This window comes from Ictalurus furcatus, chromosome 4, assembly GCF_023375685.1.
Source record: "Ictalurus furcatus strain D&B chromosome 4, Billie_1.0, whole genome shotgun sequence".
NCBI lineage: Eukaryota > Metazoa > Chordata > Actinopteri > Siluriformes > Ictaluridae > Ictalurus > Ictalurus furcatus.
Genome location: NC_071258.1, coordinates 32,886,453 through 32,902,328, shown reverse-complemented (window position 1 = coordinate 32,902,328; position 15,876 = coordinate 32,886,453). Strand labels below are relative to the sequence as shown.

Below are 15,876 nucleotides of genomic sequence, written 5' to 3'. Positions count from 1 at the left end.
ACGGTGCTTTAAATAGCTGTCTTGCTTCAGTGCACTGTAACAGTGGGTGTTAACCTGTCACAAGGGGTGTGGGTGTATTCAATGTTTATAACAATATTGACAATAACTTTTTTTATGCCACAGAAACATTGCTCAGTAAAAGTATTCTACATCTGACCTGTGGCATCACTATGACACATTATGAAAGCATAAATGTAATGAAACTCGTCACTGTAAACCTCAACGGAAGAAGCAAATTGAAAATTAAAGATTGATTATTTATAGTCATATAATATAATTCAAATTAATTAAACTCTTCTTCATTTCCGATTCTTACCATGTGTTCAAATGAAACTTAAATATATCAGAATCAGTATATATATATATATATATATATATATATATATATATATATATATATATATATATATATATATATATATATATACACACACACACACACACACAGTTAAAAATGTGGCTTTTAGATCATTTGGAATTATTTCCTGTTTTTCTATGATTAGTTCTGGTTTTGTAAAATATTCTGATTTTATGGTTAATGGACCCATACATTTAAGATCAATTTAATTGATCTTAATTTAATTTAATTAAGTCTTTGTTCACTTCTGATGCACACAGGTCTGTTCCTAGGATCATACACTAAAAAACACTGGGTTAAAAACAACCCAAATTATTATTTTTATAGTAACCCATCAAGTTGTGTTGTTAATTTTAACCCAGCAAATGGGTTGTTTTTCAACCCAAAGGGTTGTGTGCAGTGGTGAGTGGTCCACTTGGGTCCTCCTGAAGTCGACAATCATCTCTTTAATCTTATCAACATTAAGAGATAGATAATTGTCTCTACACCATTGTGCGAGCTGGTTCACCTCCTTACTCATCATTGTCCCTGAGCAAGTCCTTTAACCCTCAATGGCTCAGATGTATGAAAGAGATAAACGTAAGTCATTCTTGATAAGGGCATCTTTGACATGAATGTGTAGCAGCCCAAGGTCGCGTAGCTCTTCCTGAGCTTTGTTCTCCAATATCCAGCAAAAGTTGGTGATGATAAACATGTTCACCAGTGCTTCCAATGTACATCTCTTTCAAAATTATCCCAATTGGTGTAGGCTACACATAACATGCACAATATTTATCCTTTTAGTATCTGATTCAGCAGTGTTGTGTCAGGGACATATGAATTGCATACATGCCTCACCCTGTAAAGTGGTGCTACCACCTAAATAGGGACAGGCTGAGTGGCTCTTAGAGGACCAATACTGATATTCTCAATCCATCCAGACTTCTGTGGGGTGTTGAAAATCTTCCAAGCAGATCACCATCTTTAAGTGAAATTTTTAAGTCATTATGTAGCTTCACCATAGAACTTAACAAATACCATTTGAAAAGTATTTCTCATTTCTGTCAAACCCAGACGATGTTCACAGCCCACTAAATAGCTGATTGTATCTCAGAACCCGGTCCCTGGATAAACTGGCTATTAATTAATTAATTTTGTCATGTTTTGGCTCCTTCCGGTACTTATTGGGTGTGCGGAAGCACCGCTTATAGTGAATTACCTGCTTGTTAAGTTAAATGGTCGATGTTCATTGATTTATCTATTTCCTACCATGAGACTGATGTCTTGCCTTAAGTAACAGGGAAACCTGTTGCCATCTTTCATATAATTTTGGTCTATCGGCCCTCTAATGATAGGTTAAGCATCTTCTGGCATGTGACATGATTATAATCATCTAACATTAGTCATGCTTAATCATTCTATGCTTGTTAATCAGGTAGAAGAGTAAGACATACCCTTATTTTTGGGACATGTTGATAGGTAATCAACTGGCCAGTGGTTATGGTATGTAGGACAGAACAGGAAGTTTAAGCTTGCTTTAAAAGAATGCCTTTAGAGTTGTTGAAAGGGGGGGAATTGTGGGATTATTTCTGGTTTTGTAATATATTCTGATTTTATGGTTAATGGATAAAACATCCAATAAACCATTTATTTTTATTATATCCTGTCTCTTGGTCTCCTGATTTTCAGTCATTTTACTTCTGATGAAATGGCAGTGTTTTGATGGTCATTGTCAGAGATCAGTTGAGGTACTCAGTGGTTTTATTTAAGGAGGTGAACAGGACAAAGACACAATCCAAAGATGTGGTCAAAAAACATGCAAAAGTCAGGCGATGAGCAACAACATAAACAAGGGCAGGCAAGAGCAAAAACATGAACAGCAAAACTAGGTCAAAACCAGAGCAACAGTCAATGAATCAAAATGGCTTGGTATAGACTGGTACAAGAAACATAGACTGTATATTTCGCAATGAGTATGAAAACTGAAAGTCTGTTTATACTTTGAGAGTGGTGGTGATTGAATCCAGGTGTATGTTATCAGTAATCTGGTGTATGTGACCATGAGAGTCTGGGGCTGCGTTCGAAATCGTGTACAGTGACAGTACTTACTGCATTCGATTCAGTACCTACTGCTTGGCCGCTGATACAGTAAGTACTGATCAGTATAAGTGTGCAGCATGAATACAATCATGCTACACCTGGCCGTTACCTACAATACAGTGACCTGTTGCCTTCTGCCATTTTTGATTGACAGCTCTTTTTCCATGCTAGTCCCATTGCCTTATGGGATAGCACAATGTCCCACAATTATTATTATAATAATAGTATTATACAGTAACTATTGTTTCTGTCACTGACACAATAGTATTATTACTGCTGTCTAACAACTTAAGCTCTATAGCATACCTGCTACTGCCACAGTGGCACTATTAGCCCACTGTCATGTTGCTACCTAACATGCTGACCTTATTGTGGGACTACATGATCCCTCTGAAAGTCATTTGAGTTGTGTCTCTGTTAGGTGACAGAAAACTGGCACTATGTAAAGCAACCCTCAAGTTCTTTATCTATAAAGCAAAATGAGAGCTGACTGAGACCACTTTGTTTTCACAATGCACAAATCAAGTGGACCAAAAATGAACCACAAATTAACCATAATCAGACCAGTATGGTTCATTTGCGGTTTGCTATTCATGTGACGGTCTCAGTGATCTTTTGATTGTGCTTTACCCATAAGGTGTTTTTTGGTATTCTGATCTGGCCTAAAAATAATTATGAAACATTTGGGAGCAAAAATGCAAATAATCAAACCAAAACTTGAAGCCAGAATAGCAAATATTTCAACAGCTACAGTGAACTTTCCAGGAGAGCTGACATAAGCAGGAATAAAGGTGATCCAAACTGCAGAAAATATTAGCATGCTGAATGTGATGAATTTGGCTTCATTAAAATGATCAGGCAACTTCCGTGCTAGAAAAGCCAAAATAAAGCATAAAAGTGCAAGGAATCCTATATATCCCAGCACAGCCCAGAATCCTATAGCTGAACCTAAGCCACATTCCAGGATAATTCTTTCCTTGTAGTGCTTTAGATTTTTGAAGGGGAAAGGGGGTGATATTTTCAACCAAAGCACACAAATAAGGACTTGTATGAGAGTAAAAGAAATCACACTGAGTCTTTGTTGTGGAGGCCCAAACCATTTCATTACATTACTACCTGGAAGTGTAGCCCTGAATGCCATTAACACCACTATTGTTTTTCCCAGAACACAGGAGATGCAAAGGACAAAGGTGATCCCAAATGCTGTGTGGCGCAGTACACAGGACCACTCAGAGGGCCGACCAATGAAAGTAAGTGAACAGAGGAAACACAGAGTCAGAGAGAAGAGCAACAGAAAGCTCAGTTCAGAGTTGTTGGCCCTAACAATAGGAGAGGCCCTGTGCTTGTAAAAAACAGCACCCACACACACAGCCATGAAGGCCCCAGTGATGGAGAACAGTGTTAGGATGATGCCCAGAGTTTCATCCCAGGAGAGGAACTCAACAGGCTTGGGGAGGCAGCTGTCTTGCTTGGCATTGGGCCAAAACTCAGGAGGGCAGCGCAAACAATCCAAAGAGTCTAAGAGGTTAAAAAGTGGAAAGTTAGAAGCACATAATAGAAAAACCATAATGGAGCTTAACTTTATGAAACACTTTTCAGGGAATTAAGACTCGTCTCCAACAAAATCATTCAAAAATACTGTATTTCTGATTTAACTTCACTTTCTTGCAGTAGGACAAAATTACATTTTGAGTATTTTCACTGTTTCTCTCACAAAACAACACCACATAATTATTTGATAAAACATTTGTATTATTTAAATTAAAATGATTTTTAGCTCAATAAGGATTACAGAACTAAGAAGAGCACACTGTAGTGGGCTTGAATGGATTGCTAAAGTACACATTTCTGTTACTACGCATTTTTTGTGCATTATTCACTTTTGTAAAGGTAGATAACCAAAGAAATAACTGAGGGTGATTTAGTACTATGTACAGATACAGAACCCGTTATGTTACTGATCTCCCCTTCAGCACATGGTATGCAGTCAAAACAGCAGACAGGCCTTCTTTTCTGAACAGCTTTCCTGGTGCCTGGAGGACAGCTCTCACTACACACAGACACTGGTACCTAAAATACATGAGTTAATAAAAAAATTTCATCCATAACACACGCTAATACAGCAATTTAGTGTATTCTATACTTTAACACATTTTACACAGAAAGGGAAAAAAAAGCCTTCATGGACAGAATCAGATGTGTGGAAAACAATAACTGGCCCGGCTCTCCGTTCATACACACAGAATTTGAGAACTCCTGCTTTATAGACATCTGTGTTGTTATACAATACCTCAGTCTGTCCTTCAAACCAGCTGATACTTTTGCTCATTCTGAACTCTTCTCCTCTTGGTCTGGATGAGTCATACTGGCCCACTGTGACAAAATCCAAAGCACCATTTTTTTTAAACTGCCAGTTTATGAGTTCATAGACAGCTGGAGGGTCTCCATTAGTATCAAATGAGACCTGAAACCCATTATTTGTAGTGAAGTTCACTAGTTTGAGCTGATTGAATATCTGCAGGCATAAATTAATGAAAATAAGTTGAAAATACAGCCTTAAATTTTCAGGATAGACAATGCAATTCACATATAGCTCACAGCTACTGTTAAATATATTACTAAGAATATCACTTTATTGTCATGATGCATTTAATATTAGTATAAATTTTAACATTTGCAAGTAAGACACTAAAAATATTAGCTTACTTCATTAAGCAGGTAAGCTGGGGATCATGACTGATACATTAAAAACAAATATTTTTAATAAATCTGCTTTATACCTGCCATGGTGAAAATTGAATGGTCTTATCACATTTGGTGCCATTACAAATCAGTCTGTGGATGGCGTGCGCTATGGCATATGTTGCTTTGTACACCATGTTAGTGATACGCAACTGAGATGTGTCTAAATATGGGTTCTGGAGAGTGTGAATGTCCTCACTGCCATCACATTCCTGCATGCCTTCTGAGACACCTGTTCGACCTTTAAGGTAACAGTTGAATGAGCTCTCCCAAAGTTCTGTTAACAGGGGTGATTCTAATGCTTTGCTTGGAGTGAGGTCTAGAAGAAATTCACGAAGACCTGGAATAACTGACTGGGGAACACCAAACCCTATTGCACCAGCACACATGTTATATCGTAAAATATCAGGATCTGTGATCCACGTTTCACTTCCAATCCACTGAAGTGGAGGTGGTGGCTGTCGTGATAGCTCCGCTAAAAGAATCTTCATGTCACCTGATGCCATAAATGCTATTATAACCCGGGCTGTGGATCTGCGAATGACATTTGCCACTCGCTCCAGTTTACTCTGTGGTTGTGTCCTGTAGTAAGCCTCAGAGTATTCCACACAGATCCCCTCCACTTGCGCAGCTTTTAGGAATGATGCCATTCCAAAATTTCCATAATCTGAGTCACTACGAACTGCTCCTATCCATGTCCAGCCAAAATGCTTGACCATTCTTGCCAGTGCAGCTGCTTGGTGTTGGTCACTAGGTATGGTCCTAAAAAAGGTAGGATAGTGATGCTTATCACTCAGACACGCACAGGTTGCGTAGTGACTCACCTGAAATTGCAACAAAGCCAGTGCAAGAAATGAGAATCATTGGGTGAATAGACTGTACTAGTGCAAATTTATGGACATTATTACTTTAGACAACTAAAACATTAGACAACATATCTGAATTTACATGGCACCACATTTAATACATCTTTACATAATTCCTCTGATACCATCTCACCAAAAGCAATACCATGTATATACTGATATATATATATATATATATATATATATATATATACATATATATAAATATAATATTTTTGACCTGTGGAATTCCAAAAAGACCAAGCATTCTAGCTATGCTGATTGATTGTGTGGAAGCAGAATCTCCTATGATAGCAGGCACATTGGCTGATGCATATTCAGAACATTGAAACATAGTTTCATTGAAAACTGACTCAAAGCCATTTGCAAGCTGAAATGCAACTCTAATTGCCATTGGCACAGTAGAGCATGAGTCATGTATCTGATAGCCTAAAGTAATGCCTGGGAGGAGATCTGTTCTGCTGTTGATCTCATGGATGGTGAACTCCATGGCACGGGCAAAGCGCACTTCCCTGAAGTCAATGCTGTTAGGAAAGAGTAAAAGAAGACAAAGCAACCTTTGATACAATGATGAGGTTCTGTTGATCTACTGAACATTTCAGGTGTCACAAAAAAATTAAATAAATTCAAGTCTAATGTCAAGTTATTTCAAACAGAATCCCCTGCTTTCTGTGCTATTCACTCCACACATACCCATAGCATTGTGTTCGGGATGGCAACCTGGTGTAAGTAATTTGCTCTGTTCTTGTGTAATGATGAAAAGTAAAAATCCCTCCAATAACAAAGTCTCCATTCATAAAAATCCCAGGCAACTGAGGGTCAGTCCATAGCCTGCAGCTGATTGGATTAGTTTTACTTGTTGCACAGATGACCCCAGTTATCCACAGAGCTGATAGAAAAGGCATCATACTAAAAAAGAGCTGCATGGTAAGATCAGTGGCTCCCAGCACTCTAAAGACCAAGGCAGATGCCTAACAGTGCTTTAAATATGCATCTTGCCTTGATGCCTTCATAAGAAACTGAGTATAAAGGGGTGTGGTTATGTTTTCATTGTTAATTTGAATGATGGCCATGAACTTTGTGGTGTGTCTTATTACATCCAGTATAAGCAGACCCAAGTTGCTGAAAATGTGAGTCTTTTATGCCCAATACACATGTATTATGGAACCACAAACCATATTTAGACTCCATTTAAGTTAGGAATAATCAAATAATTATGATTCTAAATATCTTCCTGGTGTTATTTGGTGTGATGGTGTGACATGACTGACTGGAACTTTTTAATGTATATATGTTTTTGGTAGTTTTGAGATTTCGTTTACACCTATTCAAAACTAAACACTAAAATATGATCCCCATTATGGCAGAAACATGAGATAACAGCTCTACAATTTTCTGTAAACTGTTAACACTACATAAAGGTTAGTTTGACTCCCTCATTACATATTTTTCCATTGTGAAGAGAGAAGTGTAAGCACTACGGCAAACCTTTTTTGTGAATTAGCTAACTGGCTTAGGCTTGTCATTTAAATAGAGCTGCACTGTGAGTTAATTTATCACACTGTCATGCAATTTTGTCTGTGAAGTGTGGTGCTTGAACATATGACTCTGGCCATAACTTATCGTACTACTAAAGGCCCACTCATACTTTCATCCGCACAGACACTTTGCATGGAGCAGAGTATGGAAGTTCATAAAAGTAATTCTCCAAAACCGGTGTCAAAATGGCCCCCCCTCTTCCAGTGCGACTGGCCAGTAAATGAATAGGGACTGGAAAAAAAGGGGAGTAGCAATAATGTCTGACACCCTCTACTAAAATGCAGTTATAACAGTGCAGTGTTGGTTGCTGTTACGATCTCTCCTTTAGATGGCGCTGCCGCAAGCGACGCGCATGTGCACGAGCCAGAGTGTGTGAGCGCTCAGCGAGCGCATGCTCTTCGATTGTGAATGATGGTGACTTTGTTTACATCGGACACGTGCGTTTCTTGTGATTCTGTTCTGTCTCCTTCTTGTTTAGTCATTGGTTGTTTTCCGAAGGTGTGTCTACATTGGTTCCAGCTGTCTGTAACTACCTATGATTATGTTTATGATTTAAACCCCTCGTGTCTCTGTGCAAGGCGTGCAGTATTGTCAGTTCACCTTTAGACGAAGTGGTCGTGTTCTCGTTTCATACCATGTCATGTTTTATACCTCGATGCTCTTTTCATGTTTAGACCGCGTTTCTCGTTTCATGTTTATGACCTGGCTTTCTAGTTAATAAAGTCTTGATCTGCACTTGCTTCTGCCTCCCAGTACCGTTTCATAACAGTTGCACTTTAGACCTACTTTATATGGTTCTGAAATTCAGAATTGATCTCTGCTACTCATTCAGTAAAATAGCTTACATTTAACCATTCCTACACTGACAGGGGCAGTATTTAACAACTTGACATCCTCTAGTCAGCATGTCCACCATGCTGAGACCTCTCACAAAGTAAGAAATATAATGGCACAGTACTTAATATCCAGTCAATGTCTAGTGCAGTTTCCCTCAGCAGTCTTAAGTTTGTCACATTGCCCAATGTGAAGATCAGTTCCAGATCCCCTCCAGTCACCAGACTAGTGTCACATAATTAGGGTTAGGACAGAAGCAAGTGCAGGTATGGCAGTTTAATAAAACAAGTCACAACAAGTCCAAGGGATCAGGCAGAAATCAATAAACAAAGATAGGCGGAGGTCTGGCGATCAGGCAAACAGTCCAAACAAGGCAAGGCAAAAAGATGAGGTCAAAAACAAGGACAGAGTCAAAACCAGAATAAATAAACAAGGTATCAAGGCTTCGTAACGGGAGAGACAAAATGTAACTGAGTGTATATTTTGCAATTGCTGTGTGTGTTAGAGTCTCTAAAGTAGTGTGGTGTCATTGATATTGTAATTGGGAACAGGTGTGTCTGATTAGGTTTCAAGAGAAGGTGACATAACACTGTAGCTTTGGGAGTTGTAGTCGTTGGCCATGTTTGTAGTTTGTGATTCATTCTGGGAAATTCATCCATTCTGAGTGACTGGTTTGCCGTGACATGACAGAGCAAACCCCCCCAGGGCACTTCTTCCAAAGCACCAAAAAAACACTCCCTCCCTGGCCTTCTGGGCTAAATGTCTTCACAGCCCCTCAGGTCCTGAGACAGGTATTGTCCCACAGATAGCAGGCTCCTCAAGGTGCCATGGAGAAGGCATGAGGCTGGGGCAGGTTTGCTGGGGTCCCTAGGCAGCAACCAGGCGTGGGAAGCTGGATTGTCAGCTTCGGTGGAACAGGATGGCAGGAGTGAGGTCCTCAGAGGAACAGGATAGCAGGAGTGACATCCTCAGCAGCATGGGAAAGCGGAGCAATGTCCATAGAGAGGCTGTCTGCTCTAGTGATGTCCGAGGCAACGTAGGAAAGCAAAGTGGTACTCTTGGCTGCAATGGGAGGTGGAGAAATGACCTCAGCTGGATAGGGATGCTGAGCGGCGTCCTCAACTGAATAGGGATGCTGAACGGCGTCCTCAGCTGGATAGGGATGCTGAGTGGCATGCTCAGCTGGATAGGGATGCTGAGCAGCATCCTCAGCTGGACAGGAACATTGCTTGAGAGGCCGTCTCGTTGCCCTCGGATAGGTACATGGCTTGAGAGGCTGTCTCGTGAGGCCGTCTCGTCGCCCTCGGACAGGAACATGACTTGGGAGGCTGTCTCGTCGCCCTCGGACAGGAACAAGACTTGGGAGGCAGTCTCGTCACCCTCTGACAGGAACATGGCTTGGGAGGCCGTCTCGTCGCCCTCAGACAGGACCTTGGTTGGGAGCCCTTCTCATCGCCCTCGGACAGGAACTTGGCTTGGGAGGCCGCCTCGTCACCCTCGGACAGGAACATGCCCCAGACAGGAACATGGCTTGGGAGGCCATCTCTTCGGCCTCAGGTTGCAATCATGAGACTGGCCCTCCCCAAAAACTCATACAGGTTGGTGTGTACTCTGAACTCACAAATTCCTTCATCAGTAGTCCCACAAACTGGGTTATATTGTGAAGATTCTGTATTGGTCAGACGCTCCACCCACTGGCGGGCTTGGCCAATGAGCCGGGACAGTATGAGCCCCAGCCACTGTCACTGGTCAGGCTTGGGGCGCACCAGGCTCAAAAATTGTAATTGGCAGTTGAACAGAAAATATTCAGGGTAGCTGAAAAATCCACCATAAGGCTCTGGGGGATCCATGGCAACCCATTGAGGAAGCTTGATAGAATTGAGTCTCGGCAGGGTGATCGTTATTACTTGGCATGATGTGTATTTCGCTTTCCTGCTGCTTCCAGGTTATCAGCGAAGTATTCTGTCACATAATGAGGGTTATGATGGAAGCATGTGCAGGTATGGCAGTTTAATAAAATAACAAGTCCAAGGGCTCAGGCAGAAATAAATAAACAAAGAGAGGCAATCAGGCAAACAGTCCAAACAAGGCAATGCAAAAAGGCGAGGTCAAAAACAAGAACAAAGTCAAAATCAGAATAAACAAACAAGCTATCAAGCCTTGGTAACGGCAGAGACAAAATGTAACTGAGCGTATACTTCGCAATGGCTGTGTGTGTGTTAGAGTCTCTAAAGTAGTGTGGTGTCATTGATATTGTAATTGGGAACATGTGTGTCTGATTAGTTGTCAAGCGAACACAGTGACGTAACACTGTGTAGCTTAGGAAATTGTAGTTGTCTGCCATGTTTGTAGTTTGTGGTGCATTCTGGGAAATGGAGTCACTGGTTTGCCATGACATGACTACTAGCTAAGTCCTGTTAGCATGCTTGAGTGGTTTTTCCTTGCCATATCATGCTCTACACCATTTAGCTTGCAAAAAAGCTAAATTGTTCTAATGTACATACAAGGGCTGGAGTAGATCTCATTCAATTGAGATCAGACTCAAAAAGAAAATCATCCTCATCTGGTGATAATATATAGTGTGGTTATAAACCATTTCACTTCTATAACTGTTTATATAAGCAAGCAGTGTTATGTGTGTTAAAAGGAACTTGTGTATGAGCATTAGTAGATTTTTACCTTCAAGTTTATTATATCAAATTGAAGTTATCAACTGTTTAATGATGGAAACTGTTCTTAGCAATTGCTGTCTTTAGGCTATCCAAGAAAAAACATCCATAGCCATCTTTAGGGAGTCTGTGTGGTATCCACAGTAAACCCATGGTGATCTGTACGCTATTCATATGCGGCCATCTTCAGCATCAGCGAGTGATATTCAGGTGCTTTTTTGTTTTTTATTTTTAATAAATTTGCAAAGATTTCAAACAAACTTGTTTCATGTTCTCATTACGGGGTATTGATTGTAGAATTTTGAGGAAAATTATGAATTTAATCCATTTTGGAATAAGGCTGTAACATAACAAAATGTGGAAAAAGGGAAGCACTGTGAATAGTTTCCGGATGCACTGTAGGTATATAGACATGTGCTAAGAGAAGAATTTTTTTTTTAAAAAAAGGTTCAATTACTTCTGGTAGAATCTGCTTGAAGAAATGTGTAGGTAAAGGTTATTGTACACAGTTGATTATTTTGATGAGAAAATTATTGAAATTAATTCAGTCTCTTGAAGGGGAGCAAATTATTCTAATTGCTGATCTCATACGGTTATATTGTCACCTACATGGTCAGTTATCAAATTGTCTAGCTTTAAATTAATAGTATTAATTTTTTGCCTAATATTTTACATTTTGTCACTGAAAAAAATCATAAAGTCATCACTACTACATACTGATTGTGTGTATGTGTTTGTGGTGGTCTTATTCCTAGTTAATTTTGCTACGTTATTAAATAAGAATCTAGGATTATTTTTGTTATCTTCCATTAGGGTGGAGAGGTATGTGGGTCTAGCAGTGCTAAGAGCTTTCTATAGCTCTGTCCATGCTGTTTGGATTACTCAGTGTATCCAGTCACCAGATTTCTGAGTGTTCTGTGGGTTCATACAGTGATCCAATAAAGTTGATTTGACTGGGATCAAAGCATGGCAAAGTGTACAGTGAGGGAAAAAAGTATTTGATCCCCTGCTGATTTTGTATGTTTACCCACTGACAAAGAAATGATCAGTCTATAACTTTAATGGTAGATTTATTTGAACAGTGAGAGACAGAATAACAACAAAAAAAATCCAGAAAAACGCACATCAAAAATGTTATAAATTGATTTGCATTTTAATGAGGGAAATAAGTATTTGACCCCTCTGCAAAACATGACTTAGTACTTGGTTTAAAAACCCTTGTTGGCAATCACAGAGGTCAGACGTTTCTTGTAGTTGGCCACCAGGTTTGCACACATCTCAGGAGGGATTTTGTCCCACTCCTCTTTGCAGATCTTCTCCAAATCATTAAGGTTTCGAGGCTGACGTTTGGCAACTCGAACCTTCAGCTCTCTCCACAGATTTTCTATGGGATTAAGGTCTGGAGACTGCCTAGGTCACTCCAGGACCTTAATGTGCTTCTTCTTGAGCCACTCCTTTGTTGCCTTGGCCATGTGTTTTGGGTCATTGTCATGCTGGAATATCCATCCACGACCCATTTTCAATGCCCTGTCTGAGGGAAGGAGGTTTTCACCCAAGATTTGACGGTACATGGCCCCGTCCATCGTCCCTTTGATGCGGTGAAGTTGTCCTGTCCCCTTAGCAGAAAAAAAACCCCAAAGCATAATGTTTCCACCTCCATGTTTGACGGTGGGGATGGTGTTCCAGGGGTCATAGGCGGCATTCCTCCTCCTCCAAACACGGCGAGTTGAGTTGATGCCAAAGAGCTCCATTTTGGTCTCATCTGACCTCAACGCTTTCACCCAGTTGTCCTCAGAATCATTCAGATGTTCATTGGCAAACTTCAGACGGGCATGTATATGTGTTTTCTTGAGCAGCGGACCTTGCGCGCGCTGCAGGATTTCAGTCCTTCACGGCGTAGTGTGTTACCAATTGTTTTCTTGGTGACTATGGTCCCAGCTGCCTTGAGATCATTGACAAGATCCTCCCGTGTAGTTCTGGGCTGATTCCTCACTGTTCTCATGATCAATGCAACTCCACGAGGTGAGATCTTGCATGGAGCCCCAGGCCGAGGGAGATTGACAGTTCTTTTGTGCTTCTTCCATTTGCGAATAATCGCACCAGCTGTTGTCCCCTTCTCACCAAGCTGCTTGGCAATGGTCTTGTAGCCCATTCCAGACTTGTGTAGGTCTACAGTCTTGTCCCTGACATCCTTGGAGAGCTCTTTGGTCTTGGCCATGGTGGAGAGTTTGGAATATGACTGATTGATTGCTTCTGTGGACAGGTGTCTTTTATACAGGTAACAAACTGATATTAGGAGCACTCCCTTTAAGAGTGTGCTCCTAATCTCAGCTCGTTACCTGTATAAAAGACACCTGGGAGCCAGAAATCTTTCTGATTGAGAGGGGGTCAAATACTTTTTTCCCTTATTAAAATGCAAATTAATTTATAAAATTTTTGACATGCGTTTTTCTGGATTTTTTTGTTGTTATTCTGTCTCTCACTGTTCAAATACAACTACCATTAAAATTATAGACTGATCATTTCTTTGTCAGTGGGCAAACGTACAAAATCAGCAGGGGATCAAATACTTTTTTCCCTCACTGTATTATGACTAAGACACATTTTAAACGAGGTGAGCTAATGACCTGAGATATTTTCAGATTGGGGTAATGTGACTGTATTTTTTTTAGTTAATCCTGATGTCAGTATTAAATCAAGAGTGTGTCCACCATTATAAGTGGGTCCTATTATGTTCTGATTAACCCCTACTGAGTCTAGAATCTACACAAGCACTGTTCTCTGATGGTTTTGCAGATTATCAAAATGAATATTAAAGTCTCCAATAATTAATGCTTTGTCTACAGAAACAACCAGGTTTGAGATGAAATCCGCAAATTCACTTTAGAATATGGCCATGGGCATCTGTAATTAATAATTAGTCGAAACAACTGGGTAGACTTATTTTTGTGGCTAAATATGTTATACTAGTATAAAGAACTTCAAATGCATTGATTTAATTTAAAAGTTTAGCTTCAGATCAAAGGTATTGGCTGTGTATTCAGTTTTATTTAATTTTATGTTAATTACTAAACAAAACTTCAGAGTTTTTCTACATTGTTGTTTAGCTTGGGGAACAGATACAGTTTCAATATGGTGGCACCTGAGTGACGACTCATGGTAGCTAGCAGAGTGTCGGTTTAGGCTGATTGATTAGCCTGTCTCTCTTCACTGGCCCTGGCACTGGATTGTTACTAATGAACTAGACCTGTTCTGAGACTATGCTGCAAGAAATGAGAGCAGAACCTTCTCCCACCCTAAAATGCCAGCTTTGCCCTCAAAACTACTCCAATTATCAATAAAGCCCACATTACTTTCAGAGCACCATCTTTACATTCAGCAATTCAGTGAACATAACATGAACTACATCATCATCCTGCATTGGGATGGGGCAAGAGCATGTTACTGCATCTGCGATCACCTTTGCTAATTTACACACCTCTACAATGTTACACTTAGTAACCTCTGACTAACAAAGGCATACAGTGAAGGAAAGAAGTATTTGATCCGCTGCTGATTTTGTATGTTTGCCCACTGACAAAGAAATGATCAGTCTATAATTTTAATGGTAGGTTTATTTGAACAGTGAGAGACAGAATAACAACACGAAAATCCAGAAAAACGCATGCCAAAAATGTTATAAATTGATTTGCATTTTAATGAGGGAAATATGTATTTGACCCCCTCTCAGAAAGATTTCTGGCTCCCAGGTGTCTTTTATACAGGTAACGAGCTGAGATTAGGAGCACACTCTTAAAGGGAGTGCTCCTAATCTCAGCTTGTTACCTGTATAAAAGACACCTGTCCACAGAAGCAATCAATCAATCAGATTCCAAACTCTCCACCATGGCCAAGACCAAAGAGCTCTCCAAGGATGTCAGGGACAAGATTGTAGACCTACACAAGTCTGGAATGGGCTACAAGACCATTGCCAAGCAGCTTGGTGAGAAGGTGACAACAGTTGGTGCAATTATTCTCAAATGGAAGAAACACAAAAGAACTGTCAATCTCCCTCAGCCTGGGGCTCCATGCAAGATCTCACCTCGTGGAGTTGCAATGATCATGAGAACAGTGAGGAATCAGCCCAGAACTACACGGGAGGATCTTGTCAATGATCTCAAGGCAGCTGGGACCATAGTCACCAAGAAAACAATTGGTAACACACTACGCCGTGAAGGACTGAAATCCTGCAGCGCCCACAAGGTCCCCGTCTGAAGTTTGCCAATGAACATCTGAATGATTCAGAGGACAACTGGGTGAAAGTGTTGTGGTCAGATGAGACCAAAATGGAGCTCTTTGGCATCAACTCAACTCGCCGTGTTTGGAGGAGGAGGAATGCTGCCTAGAACACCATCCCCACCGTCAAACATGGAGGTGGAAACATTATGCTTTGGGGGTGTTTTTCTGCTAAGGGGACAGGACAACTTCACTGCATCAAAGGGACGATGGACGGGGCCATGTACCGTCAAATCTTGGGTGAGAACCTCCTTCCCTCAGCCAGGGCATTGAAAATGGGTCGTGGATGGGTATTCCAGCATGACAGTGACCCAAAACACACGGCCAAGGTAACAAAGGAGTGACTCAAGAAGAAGCACATTAAGGTCCTGGAGTGGCCTAGCCAGTCTCCAGACCTTAATCCCATAGAAAATCTGTGGAGGGAGCTGAAGCTTCGAGTTGCCAAACGTCAGCCTCGAAACCTTAATGACTTGGAGAAGATCTGCAAAGAGGAGTGGGACAAAATCCCTCCTGA

At 40.6% G+C, this 15,876-nt stretch overlaps 1 protein-coding gene across 1 annotated transcript; it reads right to left on the bottom strand.

Moving 5' to 3' along the window:
- Nucleotides 1-3,041: 3,041 nt before the first annotated feature.
- Nucleotides 3,042-12,940, bottom strand: LOC128607052 (extracellular calcium-sensing receptor-like). The gene is made up of 7 exons (XM_053623670.1): nucleotides 12,619-12,940; nucleotides 6,739-6,838; nucleotides 6,266-6,569; nucleotides 5,218-6,003; nucleotides 4,728-4,952; nucleotides 4,384-4,507; nucleotides 3,042-3,955 (listed from the first exon to the last, which is right to left on the bottom strand). The coding sequence occupies exons 1-7, from the start codon at nucleotides 12,836-12,838 to the stop codon at nucleotides 3,042-3,044; spliced, it is 2,673 nt and encodes an 890-aa protein (XP_053479645.1). The 5' UTR covers nucleotides 12,839-12,940.
- Between the last annotated feature and the right edge of the window lie 2,936 nt (nucleotides 12,941-15,876).

Excerpts from the sequence above, each read along its gene's own strand:
- LOC128607052 (XM_053623670.1), bottom strand. The coding sequence starts at position 12,838 with ATGGAGCTCTTTGGCATCAACTCAACTCGCCGTGTTTGGAGGAGGAGG. Across the intron at positions 6,839-12,618 it reads TGAAAACCTCCTTCCCTCAG|ATGGAGACTTTGTTATTGGA; the intron begins ACAGGGCATTGA and ends GGATTTTTATGA. Across the intron at positions 6,004-6,265 it reads GTCTTTTTGGAATTCCACAG|GTGAGTCACTACGCAACCTG; the intron begins GTCAAAAATATT and ends TTGCAATTTCAG.